Genomic DNA, 23,739 nt, shown 5'->3' with positions numbered 1-23,739 from the left:
GTTGTTGTCACTTTCTCTGGTGTGCTCTTTATATCTATACCACAATAACAAAACAACCAGAAAAGCACAATATACATAAAGAAATAACACTAAATACACACACAGTGAAAAAGAAGAAAACAAAACACATAATCACAACCTATCTAAGAAACATCTTGAACAAAATCAACAAATTATTCAATAAAACTGACATCGCATTTGCATTTCAAAACACACACAGCGTCAAACACAAAATCCACAAAGGCAGCTCAAAAGTTCCCATACACAACAAACCCGGCATTTACAGAATTTCATGTAACACATGCCACAAATTCTACATAGGGCAGACTGGTAGAAACTTCAAAATTAGATATAAAGAGCACACCAGAGAAAGTGGAAACAACTGATTCACATTCTAGAACTCCTCCATATTACGCAGAAGGGAACCCGCATGAACATCCTTGCGGAAATAAAGATATATTCACATGCATACAGCAACCCAACAAATTTACTGAATGAATAAACTGACCTAAAGCACAAAAAGTATACAGAAAACTTTATTCACATTATAAATTGGGAAAATGGGTAAAATTATAAAATCAGAGACTCTAAACAACACATACCCAAGCAACAACGATAACAACATGAGTAGTATAAAACAGGGACAGAACATCAACATAAATCATAGACAACAATTATTACAAAAAAATTAAAAACGTAAAATTAAAATCTCAAATAACACTAAAACAAACTTTAGGCAAAAATATAAGTAGAAACAAACCTATATAAAAAATAATAATAAGCAACTGAATTTCACACATCACTTATTTATAATGGTAACTACGTAAACATGTAATATCACTGACAAGCTGTCAGAAAAGTAGCATATATGGAAAACAAGTAATATCCGATTTACATCTCAATTGTACACCCGGGAGAAAGTAATATTGTAAAACAGACAAGACATAACAGCAACAATGTCACATGTAGGGTAAAAACACCTAATGATATATTATAGCTTTTCAGGTCATAGTTACAAGACCATTATATTAAGACCATTGCTTATTTACTTATTTACAGAGCACCTGATGATGGTAATTTGCCAAAATGGGCTCATCGTGAATGAGATAAAATGTAAACTATTTACATAGCAGTGTGGCTATTATTCATAATAATCATGTCATTGAAAGATATATTTTGCACTGTGGGCCTCAAAGAACAAAATCTGGATGCTTTTTGAACAAGCCTTGTAGAAAGTCTTTGGAGTAGGAAAGTTGATTTTGTATGTTAATTGTATACTTTAATGCTCACTTTTCATGAATAAAATATACATTTTAGATTAATCAGCCCATAACTCCTTAGTACTTGCCAACAATCAATCTCAAATTACTTACGTTACCCATCATTCAGCTTAAGTATGGCACATAAATAAGTGGTGTATTCAGCCATAAAAATCTTTGCCAGTTACCCAGTGAGATAAAGAATTTAACAGATGATAAAAGTAACTTCAACACAAACTGAAATCACATAAAACTGATGGCTCCTTCTACTTCCTAGGAAAATATTTTGATGAATAATATTGTGGTGAAAAAAGTAGCAGAAAATTAATGTAATAGACAATCATATCAATGGTCATGGTATTACCATATATTCATTCATAAAGTGTGTTACAAGTGTAAACTGCTCTTCCACATAACAGCAAGTGATCAGAATTATGAGTCATGAAATACATAATCAACTAACTAACTAAACAATTACGTCAGCCGTGCCCATAATTACCTAGGAACATGACATGTAAGATAATAAAAAGTTCTGCGATTTTTCCTCTGTGTTAATGTGTGGGAGTTTTGGGTAAATGTCAATTGTGAATCACTTAAAAAGGTTGTTCATGGTAGGCACTGTTCATGAACATATAAGCAGTGATATGTGCCACTCAGACTTACAGCTCCTGACTGCAGTTTGGTGGGCACTCCATGCGATAGCCAGAGCACAGTAATCTAAGCACACGCCCAGTTGGTGTCCCAGGATACGGTGTTGCTCCCAATGTCACTATCTCCCAAAGAAGTACACCAAATGACCACCTGTGCAAAATTGAGAAAACTCAGTTAGTTTTTTGCTGTCTTTCCTAGTGAAAACCACATATTCAACATCTGAGTATGGTGTTATTAGCAAAGATGGAAGTAGAAGTAGCTACTTTGTATTGATGCATTAACATACTTGATTTGTAAAACAACTATTAAAATACCTCATTTTCATTAATTAGGAACAAACATAACCAACATATTTTATGGACATGAAGTAGTTATCATGAAGCATGAAGAAGAGAAGTGCCAAACATGTCGGTAATGTAAATGTAAATTTCTCTATTCCTGTCAAGCAAACAGAAGGAAAGAGAAAATAACTAATGATGTACTAGATTACTTGGAGATGGGTTGTAACCAGCGAAAACATAACTTACTTCAACCTCATGTTCCCCTGATAAAAATTAGGCACACTTTCAATCCCATTCTCAACATTCAATCTTTGCCATCCAACAAAGCAGTAGCTAATGCACTAAATAAAATGATGGAAAATGTTAATTGCCCTATGGTAATGTCTTGAGTGTAAAATTTTACCCACACCAGATGAAAGATATAAAAGGATCATTAATAAGCAAATTCTTGCTGTGCCAGATAAAATTCTGTTCCTCCACCGAGAAATCAGCTGGAGGCCCCCAGGGCATTTTATGCAATAGGAGACACATCTTCTGCATCACTCCCAATTTGCACAAGAAACTGCAACATGGACAAATTGATAAAATCTTGGGAAAGAGAACAATGATGACCAGACAATAAACCAATGACTGATGTAAAAGAAAAAGAAGAACTAAAATGCTGGGAAGGATAGGAGCCAGGTTGGACCACCGAACCAGGACAGCCATGGCTCCCATGGGCCAGAGCAGGTGACAGAGCACCCCTCCAGCCCCTCAAGTGGCCGACAAGGCCACTGTGCCCCACCTCATAGAGAAGAATAGATACCACCTGTGCATATAAATCAGATTAGTGGCTTTGGCAGCACCCACTAGCACTAGAGGCGACACATCAGCTTCTTTAAGGTTCTGTCATAAGGTGGCCAAACTGGGGCAGTCCAGTAGGAGGTGGACCACTGTGAGACAGGCACCACACCAACAGTGTGGTGTATCCCCATGTCATAGGAAGCGGCCATCAGGCAGCCAAGTGTGGCCAGTGCAAAGCTGATAGAGAACAGTAGATTCCCTGCATGAATCATGAAGTGAATACTGTTACATACTAATGGTCTCCTTCATTGCTCACAGTTTGTTCAGAGAAACCAGGGCAAACCAATCCACATTCCAAGCCTCCATCAATTGATGGCATAGAATCAAGCAAAGGTCCAGTTTCAGTAACTCCACCTACAGAGTTGGCATCCTGGCAGCCAACTTCGTCAACTGGTCAGTACATTCATTCCCTGGGGCCCCAACATGACCTAGGATCCAGACAAAGATGGCTGACTGTCCTCCATTATGGAGCTGAGAAAGGATATCCTGGATAACCACAACCAATGTGTGTCAAGGGTAGCACTGATCGATAGCCTGAAGACTCCTCTGGGAATCACTACCAATTAAGACTGCCTCGCTGATGTAAAAATGAACATGACTGAGGGCTTGAGCAATGGCCACCAATTTTACAGTGAATACACTGCATCCATTTGTGTGGCAGTGTAGTTTACTGTACCCTGCATGTGTGTAGGTGAAATCGATTCATCCATTGACCATAGCGCTGTCAGTGCATACCACTTCTTAACCCAGAAATGCATCACAGACAGCCAGGAACAGGTAATGAAAAACCATGTGATCAACAGAGCCTTTCAGTTGAAAGAATAGGTTGAGATAGATATGAGGATGGGGTACACACCTTGGGGGTGTGCGCAATTGCTCCCTGACAAGAGGTGACAATGAGGAAGGTTGGAGTTCAGAATAGAGATGCCATATATGAACTACAACCTTGACTCCAGTCCTGGACTGCTACTGTGGGAGGCGGATCTCCCTACCATGAAAAAGGACTTGTTAGGTCATATGCTGATATGCTGGAGGGCTGGACTGAAAGGCATCTGTTGCAAGTCAGACCCCATAATAGTGTATCAGGTCCAGCACCCACAAAGCTGAAGGGGAGGCCCATAGTCCCATAATCAAGATATGACAGAATCAGAGCTTCGTAAAGCCACAAAAGTGTAGTGCGGTCTGTGCTCCAAGCTCATCTTACCAAGTCAGTGAACAGTATTCAGGTATGAATAGCACATTTGCTTAAGTTGTCCAAGATGGGGAACCACGTCAATAGGGCATTGAAGACTCATCCCAGAAAGTGATAAGACTCCACCACATTGAGCTATTGGTCATCAAGGTAGAGTTCTGATTGTGGAAAGACAGTACGACAGTGACAGAAGTGCATGATCCATGTCTTGGTGGCTGAACACCGAAAGCCATGGGTGGGAGCCCAGGACTGCATCTTGTGTGTGTCACCCTGCAGTCAGTGTTCAACAGCACCCACAGTGAAGGAGCAATAGTAAATAAAAAAATCATCAGCATACAAAGTGAGTGACACTGTAGACCCCACAGCTGTAGCTATATCACTGAGAGCCATTAGAAAAAGGTGTACTCTCAATACAGAATCCTGAAGCATCCCATTCTCTTGTATATAGGAGGGAGGAGGGTACTGTAGAAAGCACCAGCTTGAACCCAGAAAATATGGCGTGACAAGAAGTTCTAGACAAAAATTGGGAGTAGGCTCTGGAGACCGCCGAGTGGTGTCATACACCCATACGCCTTTTGCAAGTCGAAAGAGACACTGATTAGGTGTTGACTTCAGGCAAAAGCCCACTGGATATCTGACTGCAGGCATACCAAATTGCCAGTAGCAGAACGGCCATGGCAAAAACTGCCCTGTAACAGAGCTAAAAGACCCTGGGACTCAATGTACCACACAGCATCTGGCTTACCAAACATTCAAGCAACTTTTGGTGGCCATTAGTGACACTAATTTGGTGATACCTGTCCATCTCAAGGGGGCGTTTACAAGACTTCAGTTCCAGGAAAACCATGAATCCTCCACACAGAGATGGGAGTGCATCCTCACTCCAGATATGGGTGAAAATGGCAAGGACGTGACATTGGCAGAACACTGATACATTTTAAAATTTTAAACATTGGCTTATAGTGTGGCAAGTTACATTGGCTGAAACTTAACCCAGGAAAGAATTTTATACTTATACTCATTGATTGTGAATTTGAGTGATGTGTGGCCAATCTGTAGTCATGACATAAGAGGCCAGATGGATACCAACTACTGAGCAGATCAAAGGGTCGCAGTCCATTTACCTTCAGAAGAAGACAAACTTATATTAGTCACAACCATGGTAAAGAGGTAATAACCTTTAATGCTGCAACTAGTTGGCTGGTATTTTGCAGTCCTATCAAGTTTCCACTGATAGGTGTTTGAGCATATGGCCATGGATGCAGTCTGGCCCTGGAGCTGTGTCAGGGCAAAGGACTGAGGCAATGAGGAATTCCCATTCACTGGACAGAGCATTATATGGCTCTATGTGATGTGTAATGAAAGGTAAGTGAATTTTCTCCACTCATTGTTTGAGGACAGGAAATAATGGCTGATAATTCTCAGATGCAGAGGCTTGAGCATAATGCACAGCATAAGGATCATGGGCACTGAAGTCATCCGAAGAATGGTGAGGCAAGCTGAGAAATCAATGCAGACAATGTGGTCTGAGACACTTCACCATTGCGAGGGAGATACAAATTAAAGACAGTTAAATCCAGAGACACCCACACTTGAAGAGTCACAGCCTCCAAAGCTGTATTGAGTGGCATGTGTTCACTGTAGACAGAGTTCAGAAGGTAAATGTAAACTTGATCCAATGCTCTGTCAGTGGGGGATGGGGTGGGGGTGGCAGCTGTGAATGATGACTAGTAGAGACTTACGCCAAAGTCAATGATGCTGTGGTATGCAGCATGTTGAGAAAATGGGTGACTAGAATTTGTGATAAGCAACAGTGGGGCAGTGACCATCCACACAGATACATAGCTGATCCCCTGTCATACACAAATGAAATGCTGCACATACCAGATGGTGTACAATGTGACTGGTTTCATATGTTGCCTTATCTTTCATCACATGGAAAATGGCTGTGACTGGACTACAGTAGGATGCGGTAAATGGCTCTTGCACTTCGGTCATTCACATGGGAAAGAAGCATGAAGTCCAGAAATGGGACCAGCAGTAACTTAGGGCCAGACCATGATACTATATAAGTCAGGTGGGCAACAGAATATCATTTGGCAGGATGAGAATAAGATTTTGCATAGAATATAAGTTATTTCAAAGCACAAAAAAGTATTCAAGAAACTAAGCCACATTATTTGCCATGGCATCCATGTCTGGTTGAAATTGAGCGATAAAGAGGAGTAGGGGTTACTGACTGTATATACAGTAGTATTGAGTATGTTAGTGTAATTGGGCCCAAAAATCTGTTCCTGGACTAGCTCGTCAAGATATTTGGATAACTCTTGATTTCCATGACAGGTGTGCCACCCACAGGTGTTAATGCGTAAGGAGGAACTTTTCAGAATGAAATGGGTGACATAGCCAAAAAACAATTGTTTTTGTTGGTTGATATGGGATATGAATAGGTTTTAATTGGACCATCTGAAGTGGAGGTCAACATTCAAAAAAGTAGCTTGTTAAGTGGAGAAATATCAGAAGAAGCAGATGTGGGAGGAGAAGTTAAGTTTCTGGAGGAAAGAGTGGAGGCTGTCCTTGTCATGGGTCCAGGATCATGAAGATGTAATCACTAAATCTCCACCAGTAAGGGGTTTAAGGTGTTGGGTGGGAGGAATTCCTCTAAGCAATCCATAAGTATTTTGACATAGAGAACTGCTACATGACAACCCGTGACAGTTCTGAAGACTATTTTGTAAATTTGGGTTTCAAAGGAGAAATAATTATGGGTGAGGATGTGTTTACTAAAATAATTAGGAATAAGATGGATGGTTCAATGTGAGAATGATACTGGGAAAGGCTATGTTTAATGGCAACAATATTGGTTTATTTATTTATTTAATGCATAGCCCTAGCTTAGACAGATAATAACATGTAAGATATTAGTTGTTTAATGATTTGTTAACACCACCACATCATTCAATTTCCTTGACTGTTACACATATTGCTGAAAATAAGGATTTTTTTTAACTGAATGGAATAGTTATGCTATTTAACAAATAATGTCAATTATTGACATAGAACTGAGAGCAAAGTTTCTATACCATGGACTGTGTGAATTCCATGGAAAATGAAAAAGTTTACATAAAAAGCATAATGTACGTACCTAGGTATGAAAAGGATTTTATTTACACATCTATAGTAGCATTTGGCTATATGTTCCACATTTTATGACTGATATATTAATATTTGCCTTGAAAGTACTGTAGAACTATTCTCTACCTTTATTTGTCCTTATGGAGAAATATAGTATTGATTGAAGCAGCATGTTTGTTGTGAACAGCAAATGTGTTCTTTCAGTTGATATTAATTAGTTATGGGAAAGCCTAACCCAAAATGATAATATTCAAAGAAATGTACTATTCCTCCTTATAGACAAATAAAGACAGAGAATAGTTCTACTTGTAAGGTGGCAGAAACTAACAAGACACATAAAACATTTGACAGAAACCGTAGTTTCCAAAATTGTAGGTTTCTTTCAGCTGGTTAAACATAGTTAAGAGGAAAGGAACTAGTCCACAATCAGGGAAAAAGTCACATGACTCGAGTTGAACAGAGGAGGCAGGTGAGAAGAAGAGGGAAATACACACTGAAATGTCAGCAAGAAAGAAAGTGAAAACACTTGATAAGTTAGCCATGCAGGGAGGTCAATTAACAAGTCAGATATAACAAAGAAATATACAGGAAAGAGAAGTTAGATGAACTCAAGATGCAGAGCATAGTTTTGCTATTATATGAAAATAATTTCTTTCAAAATATACAACTTGTCAACAGAATCAGTATTTATTAGTGATATAAGCATTAGTTTTCGAGTTCTCTGCATGTTGCCGTCATAAAAATGAAAACAAGTTCCTGCCACACTGGAACGGCACACATAATTACACGAAATTCTGAGGTATTCACTTTTTTTACCATCTACCACACAACATACATGAGAGTAAGGAAAGAGTTCTTACTCACACATCACTCTGTGAAGTATATATCTGATGAACAAGTGATTCAATGGCCATCCACTTCACTGGTAGGCGACCTGATCCAGTCTTGCGATAGATGTTCTGCTCATAAATATCACGGCTTAGTCCAAAGTCAGATATCTTCACAGTACGGTTGGAGCAGACGAGAACATTTCGAGCTGCTAAATCTCGGTGTACCACATGATTTGATGAAAGATATTCCTGCACAATGACAGAAGTTGATCTGGTGAAATGTCTGATAAAAAGAGTGCAATTGTATACTTACACTTTTAATAATGCAGATCATACAGATCAAAAATAAATAAACTACTTGATTATGGAACAGATACATTATTTGTACAGTTGCAATTAAAATACAAATAGCACAGTGATACAGTAGCATAACAAAACATCAGCAGCGATATTTATTAAGAATGAATGGGTCATTAACTACCAAATTATAGAACTAGATTGAATATGAAGTAACTGCAAGAAAACAACAGAATTTTAGTTTCAAACAAATGTCATACATGGCACTCACCCCCACAGACAAATTCACATTTGTCACATCTACATTACTGTGAAGAACATTGAGATGAGATATTATTGTGCTGGGTGTGTATTTCTTAGGAAGAAATTAATAAACCTGTGAAGTACTAATCCTTGCAAACTACAGAAGTGCAGCTAGAGCAGAGAAAATTACTCAGATTTCTTGTTATAAGGTTCCTCTGTCACAAGATAAAGGAGCCTTGACTCTGTTTGTTGTGTATTTTTATCTGGCAGAACATTATTCAGAAAAACGCAGACTCAGTTCTGAGTACCAGCATGTCAGACAGTTCAATTTGTTAAATGAGTTTTAGCAAAGAAATGATAAGGAAGAATAAATATTCTGTAATATTAACAGATGTAGAAGATATATTTCTTAAGTCACCTAGAATATGATGAAAAAGAGGTAGCATCAGCAAATTTGTAAATGACCAATAACAATGGAATGCAAGAACTAACTAGTTACTTTTGTGCTTAAGAGAACTAGTTTAACATTAGGAATAAGGAACAGAAATGGATGGATAGATGCAAGCTGCTGTGTGTACCAATAATAATGGAGCATCGCATTCATAGGTGTACAAATAAAGAAAATAATAGAAGCCTTTGATAAACTGTTATATCATTTAATATTTCTGCCTCAACAACATATTTTTACCCTACTTAATTACTATATTAAAATGAAGCAGAAATATTTTATTCAAGGAGGAATAATAATAAGTTGAAGTCACTAAGTGTCAGATCATTATGGATGCCGTTTGAAACATAATTTCCGTATTTTGAGGAATAAATCCTACTGTTTGAAAGGCAACAAAGATCAAACAAAAATAATAAGCAAATATAAATTCTCAACTCTTCTTATGTTTGTTCCAGTTTTACAAAATACAGTGTAGGGTTGGTAGGTCAGCCGTAATGAAATACAATGCTTTTCATTTTCTGTCCATAAATGATTTGGGAAAGTTTTCTCAGTGTCAATGGTATTTTCTTTTCTCTTTCCTTTTTCCCCATTTCACTGCTTTTAGTACAGGAACATTCTTGAATAGCAACATCACACTCAAGGGGCTATGAAGCTAGAGCCAACTGAAATTCTACGATATTGTCCTCAAGTCCTGACATGAGAAGATCCCTGTGTCAAATTTTTATTAATTAATTTAGGGATACTTAACATTTAAAATCTAGGCACATTCCTTAGGAACTACTATAAAGTTAAAGTAAGCAATATAATTGAAAGAAGATGTATTTCTGCGTGCAATGACTTAAGAAGCCAAACACAACTTCCATCAATAAATATCACCACCGGAATCATGTTATCTTAAAAAGTGATTGATGAAATTTTATCTTTGTGTTTTTTTTATAGATGAAAGAATTTTTCTGTTGTGAAAACAATGGAATCAAGGTAGTGATCCTTCCAAATCTGAGACCTATTACCACCATTACGTTATTTCAAGCTTTTTAAACACACAAGTAGAACTCATGACAGAAATCAATAAACAACTAGTACTATCTAGTGCATTTTGTTGTACTAACAGGATTTATGGACATGTGGTTTCATATTATGACATTTCAACAGTAAGGTTATCAGTAGATAACTACGGAAGTTTTGGGAATGACTGAGCTATTGTTCATCATAACATTCCAACAAAGGCTTCCTATAGAAACATTAATTCTAATCTACTGAAAATTCCAACAATTCATGACAACTATAAATGGTGAAACAGCCTGTGTTATTGTGCTACACTTAGTATTCACTCAGTATTGGCAATGGAAATAAAATGGGAGCATTCCCATGCATCAGTTTCTATGATCTTGAAGTGAGACTAAAATGTTATCAGTGATATCAGTAAGTTCTGTTTAGGGTTTCACAGTGCCACAATGTTTTGTAGTGTGATTTTTGTGATATGTGAAGTATCAGTTTGTTCATTTATATCTTCCAGAGGCAAGGTATTAGATAGTTTATAAATGTATGTGGATTCAGTAATTTATTTTGTGACTCTGAAATATTTGAAATTATTCTATTCAAAAGGCAAAAGATTTAGTGTTCCTGATAGACACATATAAAAGTATTTGACACTATAGTAGCCTACAGAGTTATTAGTTCCTTCCTTGGGGCACAGAAAATGATAAGAGTGAGGAAAGTTAAAAAGGAAGGGCAGGATGTTCAGAAGCAAGGATGAGGGGACCAAACTGTTGTGAGGTCTCCCTTGTCTTCAAAACTAGTGAGTCCCTCTCATTCTGGGGTCTGAGTGATCTGTCCCTCCTTTTCAACCTCCCTCAAGCGAATCCCTCTCCCTCCCTGAGTAAGGACCTGATAGTCCTGAACACTAGGATAGTATTGTCACTTTTATGTATGTCTATCAGCAGAACTAAATTTTTTGCTTCCTGAAGGTAAGTAACATTGTCTCATAATGCTAGTTTTTGCAAGGGCATTTTCCTTTCTTTATATGTATGTTCATTTTCCAAAACTTAATTGCACTATTCAATCCTCTTCCTCCTAATCTATCTTCAATTCTCATTCTACTCTTATTGTCTCTGGCCTGAAGCTGGCACAACATTTACCAGTCTGTTTATAACTTAGTTACCTGCATGAGTTGTACACAGGCACTATTATTTAAGTTTTTTGTGTATTGACATATGGCAAGTCCTATATCATTGTACATGATAAAATGGATGATCACTAAATCAATGTTCCATCTCTTACCTCCTACTCTCTGAGGCCTTCCCTTTCATCTTCATTTACCCTTGTCCTCACTACAGGCAGCCCTCTCATTCTGTGGTTTTAGAGACCTGCCTTTTTTTTTTTTTTTTTGAACCTCCTTACTCTACCTTTCTCTCCTCCCTGAGCAAGGCACTAATACACTCCTGGAAATTGAAATAAGAACACCGTGAATTCATTGTCCCAGGAAGGGGAAACTTTATTGACACATTCCTGGGGTCAGATACATCACATGATCACACTGACAGAACCACAGGCACATAGACACAGGCAACAGAGCATGCACAATGTCGGCACTAGTACAGTGTATATCCACCTTTCGCAGCAATGCAGGCTGCTATTCTCCCATGGAGACGATCGTAGAGATGCTGGATGTAGTCCTGTGGAACGGCTTGCCATGCCATTTCCACCTGGCGCCTCAGTTGGACCAGCATTCATGCTGGACGTGCAGACCACGTGAGACGACGCTTCATCCAGTCCCAAACATGCTCAATGGGGGACAGATCCGGAGATCTTCCTGGCCGGGGTAGTTGACTTACACCTTCTAGAGCACGTTGGGTGGCACGGGATACATGCGGACGTGAATTGTCCTGTTGGAACAGCAAGTTCCCTTGCCGGTCTAGGAATGGTAGAACGATGGGTTCAATGACGGTTTGGATGTACCGTGCACTATTCAGTGTCCCCTCGACGATCACCAGTTGTGTACGGCCAGTGTAGGAGATCGCTCCCCACACCATGATGCCGGGTGTTGGCCCTGTGTGCCTCGGTCGTATGCAGTCCTGATTGTGGCGCTCACCTGCACGGCGCCAAACACGCATACGACCATCATTGGCACCAAGGCAGAAGCGACTCTCATCGCTGAAGACGACACGTCTCCATTCGTCCCTCCATTCACGCCTGTCGCGACACCACTGGAGGCGGGCTGCACGATGTTGGGGCGTGAGCGGAAGACAGCCCAACGGTGTGCGGGACCGTAGCCCAGCTTCATGGAGACGGTTGCGAATGGTCCTCGCCGATACCCCAGGAGCAACAGTGTCCCTAATTTGCTGGGAAGTGGCGGTGCGGTCCCCTACGGCACTGCGTAGGATCCTACGGTCTTGGCGTGCATCCGTGCGTCGCTGCGGTCCGGTCCCAGGTCGACGGGCACGTGCACCTTCCGCCGACCACTGGCGACAACATCGATGTACTGTGGAGACCTCACGCCCCACGTGTTGAGCAATTCGGCGGTACGTCCACCCGGCCTCCCGCATGCCCACTATACGCCCTCGCTCAAAGTCCGTCAACTGCACATACGGTTCACGTCCACGCTGTCGCGGCATGCTACCAGTGTTAAAGACTGCGATGGAGCTCCGTATGCCACGGCAAACTGGCTGACACTGACGGCGGCGGTGCACAAATGCTGCGCAGCTAGCGCCATTCGACGGCCAACACCGCGGTTCCTGGTGTGTCCGCTGTGCCGTGCGTGTGATCATTGCTTGTACAGCCCTCTCGCAGTGTCCGGAGCAAGTATGGTGGGTCTGACACACCGGTGTCAATGTGTTCTTTTTTTCATTTCCAGGAGTGTAGTTCCCAAAGCTATGATAACATTCTCACTGTTTCTTTTATGTTCATCTGTCAGTACTACTAAACATTCCACATCCTGAAGGTAAGTATTAGTCAGCAATTCTGCCTCATATTTATTAATATCTTTCTTTGCTTATGATTATTATTGCTATTTGTCTAGTTGGATGCTTACATTTACATCTGAATATAGTTTGTATTATGCTATTGTAATATTTTTGCTAGGATTTGACTGTATAATTGGATCAGTTTGTTCAGATGATGCTCACACACATGATATTACTTATATTTTGACAAGAAACTAATTATTTCACTTGCATGTTACTATGCTTTGAACTGATTTATAATGAGTTGACTACTTTCTACGTATGATACAACTGACTGCGCCATGGTGGCTTGGTTTGCTGGCCTAACTACCTCTAGCACAGGTATCAATAGTCACCTCCCTTGTGACTTATCTTTGGTTTTCCTGGTTGAGTTGCGGAGGCTCGGCACGTTGGAGTGAGTTGTGAATGGCACGTGACGGAAGGAGGAGGGCTGGAGCAGCAATGCCTGGCAGTGGACTTTGGTTGGGCAGATTTGGTATGGACAATGCATGTACCAAGCCAGATCGCTGTGCAACTTGTCAAATAAATTGGGCATCTGCTAAAGAAGGTGACGAAGGTCATGCTCTGCAGCTCTGGTGACGGGGGCCTCTTCCTGCTTTTTTGAAAAGGAGTTAAAAGGATAATTGATGTGGGGAGAGTGCATCATAATTTACTGCCTAAGGACATTCTGGCCATGTAGTTTTGTTGTTTAAAGGAAAATTGGCACAATATTATTGTGTCATGTTCAGTGAATAATATGTATTTGTTTGTTCTGAGGTGTGACTTGGCTTGTGAGTGGCTGATGGTTTTTAGTGTGTCTTCTTTGAAGGCATGTGATTCTGTTAACTGGTAAACCACTTGTGTGCACCCACCTGGGGTGCAATGTTACGGTTTGAAATGGTAACACCGGTGAGTGGAACTGTACCCATTTATATCAGGTACTGCGTATGAATTTGAAATTTAATTGTGATTAAGTAAAATGTGTTTATTCTAATCTATGTTGATGTGTTTTAGTCATAACTGAATTACGTAGGGCTACTACAGAGAGAAATTTTCTCCCTTGCTTAAGGGTTTAACTGCGACTGCTCTGTTGGTACCTGCACCTTCTCCGTTAAATGTAATTGCTTATCATCTTATACCTAAAAACAAAGATGATGTGACTTACCAAACGAAAGCGCTGGCAGGTCGATAGACACACAAACAAACACAAACATACACACAAAATTCAAGCTTTCGTAACAAACTATTGCCTCATCAGGAAAGAGGGAAGGAGAGGGAAAGACGAAAAGGATGTGGGTTTTAAGGGAGAGGGTAAGGAGTCATTCCAATCCCAGGAGCGGAAAGACTTACCTTAGGGGGAAAAAAGGACGGGTATACACTCGCACACACACACATCCATCCACACATATACAGACACAAGCAGACATATTTAAAGACAAAGAGTTTGGGCAGAGATGTCAGTCGAGGCAGAAGTGCAGAGGCAAAGATGTTGAATGACATGTGAGGTATGAGTGGCGGCAACTTGAAACTAGCGGAGATTGAGGCCTGGTGGGTAACGGGAAGAGAGGATATATTGAAGAGCAAGTTCCCATCTCCGGAGTTCAGATAGGTTGGTGTTGGTGGGAAGTATCCAGATAACCCGGACGGTGTAACACTGTGCCAAGATGTGCTGGCCGTGCACCAAGGCATGTTTAGCCACAGGGTGATCCTCATTACCAACAAACACTGTCTGCCTGTGTCCATTCATGCGAATGGACAGTTTGTTGCTGGTCATTCCCACATAGAATGCATCACAGTGTAGGCAGGTCAGTTGGTAAATCACGTGGGTGCTTTCACATGTGGCTCTGCCTTTGATCGTGTACACCTTCCGGGTTACAGGACTGGAGTAGGTGGTGGTGGGAGGGTGCATGGGACAGGTTTTACACCAGGGGCGGTTACAAGGATAGGAGCCAGAGGGTAGGGAAGGTGGTTTGGGGATTTCATAGGGATGAACTAACAGGTTACGAAGGTTAGGTGGACGGCAGAAAGACACTCTTGGTGGAGTGGGGAGGATTTCATGAAGGATGGATCTCATTTCAAGGCAGGATTTGAGGAAGTCGTATCCCTGCTGGAAAGCCACATTCAGAGTCTGGTCCAGTCCTGGAAAGTATCCTGTCACAAGTGGGGCACTTTTGTGGTTCTTCTGTGGGGGATTCTGGGTTCGAGGGGATGAGGAAGTGGCTCTGGTTATTTGCTTCTGTACCAGGTCGGGAGGGTAGTTGCGAGATGCGAAAGCTGTTGTCAGGTTGTTGGTGTAAAGGTTCAGGGATTCCGGACTGGAGTAGATTCGTTTGCCACGAAGACCTAGGCTGTGGGGAAGGGACTGTTTGATGTGGAATGGGTGGAAGCTGTCATAAAGCAGGTACTGTTGCTTGTTGGTGGGTTTGATGTGGACGGACGTGTGAAGCTGGCCGTTGGACAGGTGGAGGTCAACGTCAAGGAAAGTGGCATGGAATCTGGAGTAGGACCAGGTGAATCTGATGGAACCAAAGGGGTTGAGGTTGGAGAGGAAATTCTGAAGTTCTTCTTCACTGTGAGTCCAGATCATGAAGATGTCATCAATAAATCTGTACCAAACTTTGGGTTGGCAGGCCTGGGTAACCAAGAAGGCTTCCTCTAAGCAACCCATGAATAGGTTGGCGTACGAGGGGGCCATCCTGGTACCCATGGCTGTTCCCTTTAATTGTTGGTATGTCTGGCCTTCAAAAGTGAAGAAGTTGTGGGTCCGGATGAAGTTGGCTAAGGTGATGAGGAAAGAGGTTTTAGGTAGGGTGGCAGGTGATCAGCGTGAAAGGAAGTGCTCCATCACAGCGAGGCCCTGGACGTGTGGAATATTTGTGTATAAGGAAGTGGCATCAATGGTTACAAGGATGGTTTCCGGGGGTAACAGATTGGGTAAGGATTCCAGGCGTTCGAGAAAGTGGTTGGTGTCTTTGATGAAGGATGGGAGACTGCATGTAATGGGTTGAAGGTGTTGATCTACGTAGGCAGAGATCCATTCTGTGGGGGCTTGGTAACCAGCTACAATGGGGCGGCCGGGATTATTGGGTTTGTGGATTTTAGGAAGAAGGTAGAAGGTAGGGGTGCGGGGTGTCGGTGGGGTCAGGAGGTTGATGGAGTAAGGTGAAAGGTTTTGCAGGGGGCCTAAGGTTCTGAGGATTCCTTGAAGCTCCGCCTGGACATCGAGAATGGGGTTACCTTGGCAAACTTTGTATGTGGTGTTGTCTGAAAGCTGACGCAGTCCCTCAGCCACATACTCCCGACGATCAAGTACCACGGTCGTGGAACCCTTGTCCGCCGGAAGAATGATGATGGATCGGTCAGCCTTCAGATCACGGATAGCCTGGGCTTCAGCAGTGGTGATGTTGGGAGTAGGATTAAGGTTTTTTAAGAAGGATTGAGATGCAAGGCTGGAAGTCAGAAATTCCTGGAAGGTTTGGAGAGGGTGATTTTGAGGAAGAGGAGGTGGGTCCCGCTGCGACGGAGGATGGAACTGTTCCAGGCAGGGTTCAATTTGGATGGTGTCTTGGGGAGTTGGATCATTAGGAGTAGGATTGGGGGGGGGGGGGGGGGCGGGCGGGAGGGAGGGACGAGGGACTCGCCTTGGGGGGGGGGGAGGAGGGAGGGAGGGACAGGTGTACGCTCGCGCACGCGCGCACGTCTGTCCGCGCACGCACGGACGCAGGCAGACATTTGTAAAGATGTCTGCTTGTGTCCGTGCATGCGCGGATGGACACGCGCATGTGTGCGAGTGTACACCTGTCCCCCCCTCCCCTCTTCCCCCCCAAGGCAAGTCCCCCCGCTCCCTTCCTTTTTCCCCCCCTAAGGTGAGTTTCCGCTCCTGGGATTGGAATGACTCCTTACCCTCTCCCTTAAAACCCACATCCTTTCGTCTTTCCCTCTCCTTCCCTCTTTCCTGATGAGGCAACAGTTTGTTGCGAAAGCTTGAATTTTGTGTGTATGTTTGTATGTTTGTGTGTCTATCGACCTGCCAGCAGTTTCGTTCGGTAAGTCACATCATCTGTGTTTTTAGATATATTTTTCCCACGTGGAATATATATATATATATATATAATGTTAATATAATGATTTTTCCCACTAGATATATATATCTAAAATCAAAGATGATGTGACTTACCAAATGAAAGTGCTGGCAGGTCGACAGACACACAAACAAACACAAACATACACACAAAATTCTAGCTTTCGCAACCAACGGTTGCTTCATCAGGAAAGAGGGAAGGAGAGGGAAAGATGAAAGGATGTGGGTTTTAAGGGAGAGGGTATGGAGTCATTCCAATCCCGGGAGCGGAAAGACTTACCTTGGGGGAAAAAAGGATAGGTATACACTCGCACACACACACATATCCATCCGCACATACACAGGATGTGGGTTTTAAGGGAGAGGGTAAGGAGTCATTCCAATCCCGGGAGCAGAAAGACTTACCTTAGGGGGAAAAACGCTTTATGCACATTGTTAAAATTACGTGTAAATGTATTAAAAGGAGTGGTGTTGTGGTGAAAGATTACGAAAATGGGGCTAACAATTGTCTGACGAAGAAATAATGACGTTAAAACCTGTGGGGAGCGGCTAAAAATGATCAGTGATGTGCGTTAAACGGAAGTGGAAATAAAGCGAAAGTTATTAGAACTAGCCGAAATGGTTGTTTAATACGTGAAAGCAACTGTTTTTGAACATTTCAAATGTCTGCTCGTGTCTGTGTATGTGCTGATGGATATGTGTGTGTATGCGAGTGTATACCTATCCTTTTTTCCCCCAAGGTAAGTCTTTCCGCTCCCGGGATTGGAATGACTCCTTACCCTCTCCCTTAAAACCCACATCCTTTCATCTTTCCCTCTCCTTCCCTCTTTCCTGACGAAGCAACCGTTGGTTGCGAAAGCTAGAATTTTGTGTGTATGTTTGTGTGTCTGTCGACCTGCCAGCACTTTCATTTGATAAGTCACATCATCTTTGTTTTTAGATATATTTTTCCTATGTAGAATGTTTCCCTCTATTATATTAATATGCTTATCATCTTACCTAGACAGAGGCGTATGTATTTGTATACAACAATATTCTTTCTAACTATCTCTGTCAGTCTTAGCAAATTTAAGTTTGGCTTTAACTATTTGTTTTATCAAAGGTTAGGAGTTGTATTTACCTTGCTAAAGCGAGTCTCATCATTTGTGAGTGAATATTCTGTTATAGTTTGAGAGTGCTGCCTCGTATGTGATTTATGTTTATAGTTGACTGCAAAACACATGAGTCTACCTTGGTGTTTGCAGCGTGACTTCCAGGCTGCTACCTTGTCGGCATCCTGCCCAAAGTCCGAGGTCTAAGTTATTGCTGTGGGACCACTTTGCTGCGCCATATACCTAGCAAAAGTGGGTAGTTGTCTTGTTCCTTGGAGCTATATCTGGGTTGTGCAACTGCCACCAGGGTTGTAGGCTGTGGAGTTTGGTGGGATTAACTCATGAATTTTGTAAATTACATTTCAAATTTCATTACTACTATTATAAACTTGGATGCTTTGTGTTTACTGAATACTGTATTCTTTTGCTTATATTGGTAAATTTCAGTAGTTTGTCACTTTATATTTCACTATAAATCTGAAGGTTTTCATGATTGTTATTAACCTGGAATTTAACTGATCAGTATGTTTTTTCTTAAATAAATGTTAATTTGGTGCAAATGATTAACTACCTGATGGGTCTCCCTTCCACATGTTGATGTTTGATCCTTTCCTATCCTCAACCTGTTACCTGGGTTTCACTGATATGTTTTGCTTAGAACATGATAAATATTTGTTGTTGATTTGGTCTTCTATCTGAAGATTGGTGTAATACATCTCTCCAGACTGTTCTATCCTGTTCAAGCCTTTTCTTCCCTGAATAACAACTGCGAAAATATATCCATTTAAACCTGCTTACTGTATTTATCTCTTGGTTTTCCTCTACAATTTTTACCCCCCAAACTTCACTCAAATACTATAATGATGATTCCTTGTTGTCCCGGAAAGCATCCTATTAACCAATCTGTTCCTTTAGAGAAGTTATGAATGAAATTTCTTTTCTCCCCAATTTTACTCAGTAATCCCTCATTAGTTACGCAGTCCACCCACCTAATCTTGACCATTCTTCTGCAGTACCACATTTCAGAAGCTTCCATTTTCCTCTAGTCTGAACTGCTTATTGTCCATGTTTCACTTCCATACAAGCCTACAGTCCAGACAAATACCTTCAGAAAATACTTCCTAAACTGAATTTTTCACATGTTCTCTTTATCAGAAACACTTTTCTTGCCACTGCTGATTTAAATTTTATATCTTCTCTGCTTCAGCCATCATCAGTTCTTTTACTACCCAAATAGCAAAACTCACCAACTACTTTCAATGTCTTGTTTCCTAATACAGTTCCCACAGCATTGCCTCCTTTGATTAAACTATATTCTGTTATACTTGTTTTGCATTTATTGATGTTAATCTTATAGCCCCCTTTCAAGACACTACCTATTCCATTCAGCTGCTCTTCCAAGTCCTTACTTGTCTCTGACAGAATTACAATGGCATCAGGAAATGTTAAAGTTTCTATTTCTTCTCCTTGAACATTATTCCTTCTCCAATTTTTTCTTTGGTTTCTTTATAGCTTCCTTAATGTACAGATTGAGCAGCAGGATAGGTAGCGGGATAGGCTCAACTCTATGTCTCAGTCCCTTCTGAACTACAGCTTCCCTTTCATGTCCTACAACCCTTATAACTACAGTCTGGCTTTGTACAAGTTGTAAATAACATCTTGACCTTCATATTTCAGCCCTGCTACTTTAAGAATTTCACAGAGTGTATTCTAGTAAACACCATCAAAACCTTTCTCAAAGTACATAAATTCTATAAGTGTGCATTTTCATTTGTTTAACCTATTTTCTAAGATAAATCATAGAATCAGTACTGCTTTGCCTGATCCTATATTTCTCCAGAATCCAAACTGATCTTCCCCAAAGCCAGTTTCCACTAATTATTCCACTCTTTTGTAAACAACTCATGTCAATATTAACAACCATGGCTTATTAAACTGAGTTCAGTAATTTCACATCTGCCAGCTCTGCTTTCTTTGAAACTGGAATTATTACATTCTTCTTGAAAACTGATGGTATCTAGCCTGTCTCAAACATCTTGCACACCAGGTGGAATATTTTTGTCATGGCCGGCTCTCCCAAGGATATCAGCAGTTCTGAGAGAATGTTGTCTGCTACAGGGGCCTTGTTTTGACTTAGGTCTTTCTGCACTTTATCAGATTCTTCTTGCAGTTTCATATCTCCCATCTTTTCTTCTTCTTCTTCCTCTTTCCTTTTTATAATATTGCCTTCAAGCTAATGTTCCTTGTGTAGCCTCTCTACATACTCCTTCCAACATTCAGCTTTTCCTTCTTTCCTTGGTACTGGTTTTCCATATAAACCATTGATATTTATACAGCTGCTTCTCTTTTCTTAAAAGCCCTTTTTAATTTTCCTGTTGGCAGTATCCATCTTTTGCCTAATTTTACAAGCTTCTATAGGTTTGTGTTTGTCTTCTAGCCATTCCTGCTTAGCCATTTTGTATTTCCTGTTAGTCTCATTTATTAGATGTCTGTATTCCCTTTCACCTACTTCATTTGCTGCATTTTTATATTTTCTCCTTTCATCCATCAAATTCAACATCTCCTATGGTATCCAAGGATTTCTACTAGGCCTTGTCTTTTTACCTATTTTATCATCCATTGCCTTTACTATTTCATTTCTAAAAGTTACCCATTCGTCTTCTACCATATTCCTTTCCCCTATTCAGTCAATCATTGCCTAACATTCCCTTTGAAACTCTCAACAACATCTGGTTCTTTGAACTTATGCAGAGCCCATGTGCTTCATTTTCTATCTTTCTGCAATTTCTTCAGTGTTACGCTGACAAATGTCATGGAATAATGATACGCACATATACAGATGGCAGTAGTATTGTGTACACAAGGTATAAAAGGTCAGTGCATTGGGAGAGCTGTCATTTGAACTCTGGTGATTCATGTAAAACGGTTTCCTACATGATTTTGACTGCATGATCAGAATTAACAGACTTTGAATGCAGGATGGACGTTGGAGCTAGATGCAAGGGACATTCCATTTCAGAAATCATTAGGGTATTTAATATTCTTAGATCCACAATGTCAAGAGGGTGCTGAGAATGCCAAATTTCAGACATTACCTTTCACCACTGAGAATGCAGTGGCTGATGGCTTTCACTTAATGACCAATAGCAGCTGTGTTTGCATAGAGCTCTCAGTGCTAACAGCTAACACCCCAAGGTAGCCTGAAGCTGAATGACTGTAGCAAAAAATGTATTCACCTATTCGCGAACTGCAACCAGCTCCTCATGCAATTGCGCACAGCATGCACATATCCTAACCATCCTAGCAAGGTTAACTGAAGAAGTAAACTAGAAAAGCAGAGAGAACCTAGAAATACAACTTTCCGCCCTTCTGATGTGTCATTAATGGATGCTGATGCATTAATGAGTTATACAGCTGGCTGTTCAGTGAACAGCTACTGTGCTACAGAGTGAATGACTTTACACTTACAAAAACATAAGATTAAAAATCCTAAACAGAAAAACATGCATGACAATCAATAAATATAGTATGAGGAAAACACAGAAAATGATAAATACTCAACTTGCTGCTCTGTAGATGTGCATCAACTGAGTGCTGGAGCCTGATTCCCCACAGAGGCAGTTGCAAAGGCATTGTTGCTTACATAGTTTTTGAGGTTTGGCATTCCTCAAACCATTACAATTAACTGTGGATGCCAATTCAAGTCACAGCTGTTTAATGAGCTTTGTCAGCTGTGTGGCTGCTACCATCTTTGCACCACTAACTGACATCCTGATAGTAATAGAAAGATGGAGATTCCTTGCTGTTGGTATTGTTAGGCCTGTGCACATCAGTAAAGGAGGATCTGCAATGTTTACCTGCCCAACTGGTCTTTGCCGAGCTGTTGCACATGCCTGATGATCTCACTGTACCAGCGAAGCTTCAGCTGACCACTCAAGAAAGAGTGACGAAGTTTAACACCAGTTCAGCTCCCAGATGAGACATTTGTGTGGAGACCTACCAGTCAGGCACTGAGAGAGAAATGTTTTCATCCTTAAAGATCTGTTTACAGCATTACATGTCTGACCCAGAGATGATACTGAGAGCCTACTGCTATGTTCATCATATACTGGTCACTACACAGTGCTTTTGAAAGAGCAGAACACTTCCAAGATTGATCTGAATGGCAGGCATAAAACTCTCTCCACAGAGTGACTAAACCTGCCTAGCTCTACAAGAAGTAACCCCTGCAGCACTATCCTGTAAGTTTTCCACCAGTCTATGTCAAGCCTACAACACCGAGTGACACTGCAACCTCCCAGAGGCTCAGGAGGCCCACGCTACTCTGCCAGCTGCTGCCATAACATACCTCCTCCCAGTCAATCATCACAAGGGCTGGCTGACAGGTTAAGCACCAGTACTCCAATATTCTTTGTGTACCCAGCTTTAAAAAGGAGGGGAGGGTGGGGGGCTGGTGTGAAGACAGTAGTTACTGTGCAAGTAGCTGGTGCAAGAAACAAAAGAATCGATGGTTTGCAGAGTGTGTGTATTATCAGTGTAGAGCTTTGTTCATTATTCTTGGTATTTACATTGGTTATAATCTGATGTGCAATAAAGCTATGTATTGAGTAATCATGATGTCTGTAATTTATATGGGCATTATTTCTTGTCATCAAAATACCCATAACTTTATACAAAAAACATGTATGGCACGAAAATATTATGCCATGAACAAGACATCAATGTTAGTGTAAAATTTTGACAGCTTGAAGGGACTTTGACTATAAAAGGATGTATGGTTGAATAAGTTAGATAATTATCAGTACTTTTATGCTTTAATTAGTTAATGAAGTTGTAGTGATGTTGAAATTGTTTGCTGTTTTTTGCTTTAATATTCAGTGAGCTGATCATGGTTTGAAGTAGTACAAAAGAAAAACATTTTATTATATTAATGCACTTGCATGATATTCAGAACACACATATATGAACAAGAATAAAACAAATATAGAATTGTCGGTTCCAGGGAATTGCTGCCCAACACTTGATTGATATGTTTATATGTAGGATGAATAAACTTAGGAATGGGAGAACAGATTTTATTGATTCCAATACATAAGGGTACTCTCCACATAGTAATTAAAGTGTAACTTAATTGAAGCATTAGCCTCCTTACAGAATTATAATCTGAATCAGAAAGGATGATAGAAAACTTCAGAGGTGTCAGAGAATAGTCGAATAGAACAACAATAGAAATAAATTTTAAATCTAAGAGTAACTGGGGTCATGGAAAAATGTACAGCACTCCTGGTGGCCAGGCACAGAACTACTTGATCGCGGTTCACTTGCTATGCACACACGACACTGGACTATCACTTCTCAACACTACACTTTACATGAGAGCATGGAGGCTGATTCATTGATTCATGGGGCACTGCATCAGCACCTCCCCCCCCTCCCCCACCACCACC

At 40.9% G+C, this 23,739-nt stretch overlaps 1 protein-coding gene across 3 annotated transcripts in view; it reads right to left on the bottom strand.

Annotated features, from left to right (window-relative positions):
- The window catches only part of LOC126253248 (uncharacterized), a 364,089-nt gene that overhangs the window by 26,522 nt on the left and 313,828 nt on the right, over positions 1 to 23,739 (bottom strand). For all 3 annotated transcript variants that reach the window (XM_049954448.1, XM_049954447.1, XM_049954446.1), the window contains exons 16-17: positions 8,226 to 8,440; positions 1,923 to 2,060 (exon numbers count right to left, since the gene is read on the bottom strand). In XM_049954448.1, the coding sequence (XP_049810405.1) occupies positions 1,923 to 2,060; positions 8,226 to 8,440 (353 nt within the window). The remainder of the gene's footprint in view (positions 1 to 1,922; positions 2,061 to 8,225; positions 8,441 to 23,739) is intronic.

The sequence above is a fragment of the Schistocerca nitens genome, chromosome 4 (assembly GCF_023898315.1).
Source record: "Schistocerca nitens isolate TAMUIC-IGC-003100 chromosome 4, iqSchNite1.1, whole genome shotgun sequence".
NCBI lineage: Eukaryota > Metazoa > Arthropoda > Insecta > Orthoptera > Acrididae > Schistocerca > Schistocerca nitens.
Note: the sequence above shows the minus strand (reverse complement) of the source record. Positions and strands in the feature narration are given on the sequence as shown.